Source organism: Thunnus maccoyii, chromosome 22 (genome assembly GCF_910596095.1).
Source record: "Thunnus maccoyii chromosome 22, fThuMac1.1, whole genome shotgun sequence".
NCBI lineage: Eukaryota > Metazoa > Chordata > Actinopteri > Scombriformes > Scombridae > Thunnus > Thunnus maccoyii.
The window spans coordinates 15,182,704-15,190,629 of record NC_056554.1 but is presented as its reverse complement, the minus strand read 5'-3'; the positions used below and the strand labels follow the sequence as shown (position 1 = coordinate 15,190,629).

Sequence of the window (7,926 nt, the reverse complement as noted above, 5' to 3'; positions counted from 1 at the left end):
AAATGGCACAGACTATTATCATTGATGTCTTCTACGACATTTTTAGAAGACTTGCCTGATGTGTTACTGTGTTAGTTAATGTTATTTCTCGTGATATGTTCCTGTTATTTTGTCCATCCTTTGTAGACCTGGTAAGCTACTTTTTATACAGGCTTCATACAGGTCACACTAGCTTGTTTACATTCCAGTTGATGGAAAACCACGTTACTTATTCATGTGAAACCTAATCAGAAATGAAACCGAAAATGTTTTGTCTTGTAGCATAGAGACTCGCCTACCACTGCTGTTGGTCGTCATTCAAAGAAGACAGTGGCGTAAAATGGACCCATATTTTTCAGCTGGAGAGAAGTGTTATGACCCTCGCGACAAAAGTCTTAAATTCGTCGATGGAGATGATGATTTAGATTGTAAGTAGCCGAATATGTCCTCGGTCAATTTTAAATTTGCCGAAGCATGAAAAGAATACGGATTTTAAAGTATTTTGAGCTAAGATAAACACAAGCCTAATGCTCAAGCTTTTAATAACGCTTTCGTGTGTTTTTCTCAGTTCTGTGTGAAGGCTTCAAGTCTAGAAGAGCGCAGATATCCTGTGGTCATGCTGTAACTCCGACGTCTCTCACCAACTGGTGTCGCAGATTATTAGACGAGGTAGGATGTTATGACCTGCATTTCAAAAATACTTCACGGAAGACATTTTGAAATGTCGCTGTAGCAAAAGCTCAGGTGTAATTAGGATGAATTCCTTTTAGCTGCCTGAGGTGCTGTTATTGTGCAGTTGAGGAAGTACTTTTAGGTAAAAAGCAAAATGTAGGCTACAAATAATATCAAAAGTAAAATTAGCCTTCATGTTCTTCAGAAAATTGACACTGTCACTTATTTAAGACTGTACACAGCCCTATGAAGTTATTATCCAATTCAGAACCCAATTATGTTCCAAACACAAAAAAATATTGTAATAGTGTATTTCTACTCTAAATGCACTCATAAATCATTAGCAATAAATACTTTATGTATTTATTCTGTCCATGCCAATGAACATAGAATCTGAATGTGAGAAACCAACTAATAGTAAAAAATTACTATAGTCTTGAGAACTTTTTTTCAACAAAAAGCATGAATTTATTTATTTTTCATGAATGTTAAACTCATATCAATGAATAAAGTGATGTTTTAAAGCACATACATACATAGGCTATATATTTGGTATTATTTTAACAATCATTCAGATCCCCGACCATTACAATGGATGGATTTTTTTTTTTTAAATCCTGAGTAAAAGCAATCTGTCATATGATATTTTAACATGTATAAGTAATATAATGTCTAAACATAGTTTAAACACAAATTATGTTCTATATTAATATGATTAATAGATTAAAATGTGCCATGTGCTTCCTCCTTGCCTCACGGTCAGCCATGCTTGCTGAAAAAGGGGGTGAGGCTTTACTGCAGTCCACTTTAGATGATGTGAACACTGGCTTAAAGACATCCTTATAGACATCCTTATAGGCTTATAGACAAAAAAGTTTGTCCACTTGTGTCAAGTGAGATGACAATAATCATAGATCTAGACAATCCTAGAAAGTCCATTTGAATGGTCGGGGGATGTGAACGTGTTATGTTAATACTGATTTATCAGAGTGTATCATCAAAGTATCATTTTACTGTTGTAATCTAGACCTCATGTTTCATAGACCTATGAAAATTTGTCAGCTGAATAGGCCTATTTGTAACTGACCGGTGCATCAAGGTCGTCCAAAAGCTTAAAGAAAGCTTTATCTACCTCAATATTTGGTGTTAAACTGGCTTCAAAACACCTTAAAATTACCTTAAAATTCAATTAAATTACCCATTATTAATTATGGAATTAAGGTATTTATTAATGGGTACTTAAGGGAATAGTTAATGAATAAATTATTGGATTGAAATAAATCAAGGTAAGGTGTTTCAAAAATAAAGTTCTAATTAAGGATTTTGTACCCCTTAAAATGGATCAAAAGCCACAAAACCATCCCGGAATTTTCCCCTTAATTAGAAAACCACATGCATTTCAGTCCATTAAGTTACACATTAATCCAATCAAATTAAAATTAATGTTATTTTCTAATATTTCTAAACTCCTTGAACTATGAATATAAATGCTTAAAAATACCATAATATATTGAAATTAATGTATTAATCCATTTTAATCCCCACTTTAAGCATAAATACCTTTATACTGTTTGGATACAAATCTCTCAAAATATCATCAATTTCACCTGAAAATATTTCAGACTTTCAGGTAAACCAAGATTTTTATGATTGCCTAAAATTAATTTAAATAATAAATAAACCCAAATACTGGTTGGAGGTAAAATTATAATTCTTTAAAATATCATTAAAATATTTCTGCTAATTAGTATAAATCTAAATCCCTAATCCCATGATTCCTAAGAGAAGACCAAAATTGATTGACATGATTACTAATAGCCTACAGTACATATATACCATTAATACGATTTGTATTAACAATATTTGGTAATAACATAAATTAATAGATTATATATATATATATGTGTGTGTGTGTGTGTGTGTGTGTGTGTGTGCGTGTGTGTGTGTTAGTGAGCCAATTAGGCAGGGCTAACTCGTTTAGGTTTGGCAGTAAACAGGATGGTGTATCGGTCAGGATACAGGAATAAAGATGAGGACACGTAAAATCTTCTCTGAACTGTGCTGTGGTCCAGCCGTGTTTTTTGGGGGCAGTTCAACACTAGTATTGTCATCAGGACATAAGTCAGGACATAATCACTGTTAAGCATGAATAAGAAATGTATATATACATATATACACACATTGTGCCACCAAGACTCAGTTAAACATAAATATATCCATAAGCATCGCAGTCCCCATTTTTTAACACAACAATAGCTTAGTTACATACAAATGAGAATACTCCTCAGAGAAATCAACAAACCTCCCATATGTATTACTGACCAAGTCCCGTATATATATATACACACACACTCCCACGTATAAACTTACAAACACAATACAATTCTTTTTCTCTTTGTTTACTATACCATTTGAAGTTCTGCCACTTATTATACGAATCAGTATGAATCTATCTTCAGCTGTTCCCACATTACTGAAACTGAAAATAGGTGAGCTTCATAAAAGTAGAATTTATGGCAGAGCTGTTGTATTGGATTGTATTAGATTGCACAGGCGTCCCTAATAAAGTTCTTGGTGAGTGTGTATCTACTGTACAGGTATATACATGTACATAAATACAGTAAATAGTTGGTTGAGGAGCTACGGGTCAGGCTAATTTTGAGGGGTCGTGAGATGATTAACAGAGAAAGAAACAAGAAAAAACTAAATGTATATTTATATTTGGGTTTTTCACCCCTTTGGACCCCAAACAGTTATTTAAATTAAACCATCTGAAAAGTTTAGAGTGAGAAACACTTTTTTCTAGAGATGGTAACAACTCATAGACATCTGAAACAAGTCAAGCAGCCCCGCACTGCCAAAAAGGGTGGCAATCACTCATTTAATCCACTACAGCAATGTCTTGTGTGTTATAAAATTATCATGTTTTTATTAAAAATTGTAATATGAAAAGTAAGTACAAACTATGTCTCTTAAATAAGTACCGTGAAGTAAAAAGTCCACAAATTGCCTCTAAAATATTTAAGTAGAAGTAGCCTTTAAAGTAGCAGAAAATACTCCACAAAAATACGAGTTCCACAAAATTATACTTAAGTACAGTTCTTTAACAAATGTATTTAATTGTTGTCCACCACTGATACTGAGCATGCTGGATCACTGGGAAACTTAGAGTAATTGTAATGTTATTAGTAACACCTGTTTTTTCCTACTATGACAAATCAAAGTGTCTGCTGTGAAAATCCATTAATACTTGATCATCAGTCACAATATTGAGCAATAATTGATTTGACATTGAAATTGATTACAGTAAGTTATGAAATAATCATATATTTGATACAACCCTAGAAATACCAAGACTAGGATATTATGTTTCATTAGGTGATAGAGGGAATTAATTAACAAATGTTTAAATGCTATTTACACAGTAACCCTTCACAATATGACACTTGTAGTCAAAGTTTGACCTTGACCAAAAATCAAGACTCCAAGTGAATTCAAAGTCATTCAAATTTCCAGGATGCAGATTCTTGACACTGACATTGTTGACTCATAGCAGCCGTAGAGAATGGCTGTTAGTACAGTCTTAAGATTTTGCATAGTGTTAGTGGCTTGTTTCCAACCTGCGATTCTAATGAATTAATTTACTTTTCAATTTTTCAATAAAGGGTAAAAGCAGATTTGTGTGTGGCCATTGTCGTCAAGAGTGGTCTTACGTGGAGGTTCGTAAAATGGCCCTTCTGACCCCTGAAGAAATGGAGTACTTTGAAAAGACCATGGCTGTCAATGCCATCAGGGACAACTTTCATGCCAAATTAGTAAGTGTCTCATTGAAACCACAATATTTAATAGCTGTACTTGAAAACAACATTTGCTATTTAAATTCTGTTCTTCATGCTAATAAAATGGTGAAATATAATAATATCCTTCTCTATTTTCCCTCTTCTTTCACCACCTACAATATCACAGTGTCCTGGATGCAAATCTTCTGTGGTGAGAAAGGATGAATCTAATCTGAGTGTCTGCTGCACATTTTGCACTGCTAATAAACAAAAGCCCTATGAATTCTGCTGGCAGTGTTTAAATGAATGGAAAGGTCCATTTCCACGATCAGACCGCTGTGAAAATGATGGCTGCTGCAACGAGTCACTAAAATTACTGAGAACCTGTCCAGACATCGTCTTTAAGGACGTGAAAGGGGTCATTGGTTGTCCCTCCATGCGTGCCTGTCCCACCTGTGGGGCACTGCTGGAGCATGACAAAACTCAGTGTAAAAACATAGTCTGTCTCCGGTGTAAGGTGGAGTTCTGTTTTGTGTGTCTGAAGGTCACTAAAGAGTGTTTGGAGTCAAGTTCACATTTCATACCATGCTCCAGTGGTGTTGCTCCCAGACAAACCTCTATACCTGTGTGGAGGAATAAGTAATATTAACACCATACTGTGTTTGTTGATGCAACACTGTGGTCTTTGACGAATGTACACAACTGTTTCTTTGAAAGTAAGGCCCCAAATGATGAGGATGACAAATGTATCATATAATATAAATCTGATATAATATAAATATAAATCTAGCAACTCAGATTAGATTATCTGGAATAAATGTATTATTTGTGAAAAAAGTATGTATTTTACTGCTGTTTCAAAGCCTTGATGTTAATTTTGAAAACTGTTTTACAACTATACGCATCAAGTTCATATTCAAAGACATAAAAGTTTATCAGAAAATATGATTTAAAACCAGATTAAGCGACATTACTCTCCATTACAAATATATAAAAGTATCTTAATGCTGTTATACTTTTAATTTCTTTTTTCTATTAAAATAGTCATTATCATTCTTATTTTTATCCTTACTTTACCCTTTTTATCTTTATGTCTTTATTCAATCTGTTATTTTTACTGTTTATGTCAATGTTTGTTCTTGATTATCATGCTATTTTACTGCTCCTGCCTTTTAACTTTGCTCGATTTCCTGTTAACTAAAGTCAAAATGTACTGTTTGATTGAATAAATTATCTCTGTTTTACATCAAAATGATCATTTCAAAAAACAATTAAAACAAAGTAACGATTTATTTAAATCTCAGCAGTGAAAGTTTACATTCAAAGGTTTTCACAGCTACAGATCACCACTGTGATCCTCTGGGTCAGTGTGGACTGTGACCCTGTAGGAGCAACATTTCCTGTAAGACACCATGACTGCAGCCAGGAGACACACAGCAGCAGTGAAGCAGAACGCTGTGGCTACAGTGAACTCTGTAGGAGGTCTGAGGGAAGACCAGGTCCTGTCCTTGACTGAGAGTAATGTCTCATAGGGTTCACTGAAAAAAGCAATTACATGATAACAAAGTACAGTGTCTTTTGAGAACATATGCTACTATAGGCAACAAAGCAAGGCTCCATAAAGCGGGTGCTTCTATAACCCGCCTTGTGATAGAGATAGGAAATGTGCTGACATCATCTGAGGGAGGAGTGATGTCAGCGTACAGACAAACTTCTGTCAGGGCAGAAAACTAAACCCTGGTATCCTTTTATATGTAAAAACAGCAAAGAAAAGACAGATAATATGATTAAATGAAAACCAGTTTGTAAAATATGCTGTGTGCATTTCTAACACCAGTACATGTTGCTCAGTAGCATACTGAGTAGTTTTTGCTTTGTTTTTGTCATGATGAACAAACTATTATTAATATGTGATATGCATAAAAAGTTATTCTGAGCTGCAGTGATGGTATAAGTGTTAAAACTAGAGAATAAAAGAAACTTTAGATTAAAGGACAGGTTCACAATTTTTTAAGTCTTAAAACAACAGGTGTCCATATGAACAGTGAAAGAGGTTTTCGTCACTGTAATTATTCCTCCTGTTCATACTGGCTATTAAAAGATCCCCTTCAAATAGCTTTCAATGTAAGTGGTGGGGGCCAAAGTCCACAGTGTGTCCACACAGTCATTTTATGCAAAAATGCATTTAAAAGTTTATCTGAGGCTTATATGAGGCTTCAGCAGGGATGTCACTAGAGATTTATGGATAGGGGGGCTAAGCCTTTAGCAGTGGGGTCTAAGGGGAGGAATTTTTTTTTAAAAAGTCTGTTTGTCATGAATCTTTGGAGTAGCAATAGGTGTAAAATCAATCAAAAAAAATGGCTATTTGGTCAAGTTGGCTCACAGTAGATCTGTCTCTTATCATAGTTTGTATTAGACATGGATCTAATATGACTTAAATGCTATCCATCCACTTACAACAGGCACAGATTAAGCAAAGGTATTGAAGTCAAGGAATGCTGGAAAGTATGGAAACCTGATCACTGTACTCTCAAAAATGTTAAAGAATATTTGTTAAATATTGTTCAAAAATTAAATCATTAATTTCAATCATGTGAAGAATCATTAACACAGTTATCAGGACTTGATCAGCTCTCCAAGGTTCTGAAGCCTCTTCTGCCCCATTATTTCACGGAGCCAGGAGTGTAGCAGTGTGCAAAAAGCCCTTTCACAAGAGCAGCTGCTCACTGGTATTGTTAGGGCAACTTGAACGATTGCCTTTAGAGAGGGAAAAAAATCTGGATCTATGAGGTTGTCCACAGCTAACATGTCTTGGGGTGGACATCCAGCCTGTTTTGTGGGCAAGAAAGTTTTTGGCCACCAGCACCTCTTCTGTTTTGAGATCAATGTTGTAGTGCTTGGCAAGCTCAGCTAAATATGATGCACTCAAGAAGTGCTCTAAATTAGGGCTGCATACCTGGATGCCTTTTAGTAGGCTTGCATCTACACTAGAAAATCATTGTTCAACAGCAACTCTGTTTTCAGGGTTCCTGAGCTGAACCAATCTGTGCCTGAACCCAAGGTTGTCTCCATCACAAAACATAGCAAAAGATCGCAGCTGGCATGTCCAGCAAGTGGTTGAAAGTTGTACAAGTTCAGCTGATGTCAATCCAAGTTTGGACTGAGCTTCTTTGAACTTGTAGTGGTTAACTAGAGAGGTGCTGAAAAAGTAATAGACACTCTACAACAAACTGACAAACTCTGTAGCCTCCAAAACAGCCCTGCAAGTATGGCACAACACACTTGCAACAATGTGAGATACCACTGCTGGACTTAGAGGCAGAGTCTCTAGAACTGACCTGGGCTCATGATGTGGATTTGGGTGAGTTCCTGCATTTACTCTTTTACTCCTGCGAGGGGCAGGTGTAGGGGGCTGAACTCTTGACACAGAATTCAGTTACTGTCTCGGCTGAACAGTTGGAACAGGAGCCTGCACACAAGATTTTTGATCAGACCT

General features: G+C 35.5%; 1 protein-coding gene across 1 annotated transcript; it reads left to right on the top strand.

Annotated features, from left to right (window-relative positions):
* Nucleotides 1–231: 231 nt before the first annotated feature.
* Nucleotides 232–5,073, top strand: LOC121889912 (probable E3 ubiquitin-protein ligase ARI8). Its single transcript, XM_042402145.1, has 4 exons — nt 232–407; nt 548–648; nt 4,317–4,466; nt 4,618–5,073. The coding sequence occupies exons 1-4, from the start codon at nt 320–322 to the stop codon at nt 5,071–5,073; spliced, it is 795 nt and encodes a 264-aa protein (XP_042258079.1). The 5' UTR covers nt 232–319.
* The last annotated feature ends 2,853 nt before the right edge of the window (nt 5,074–7,926 follow it).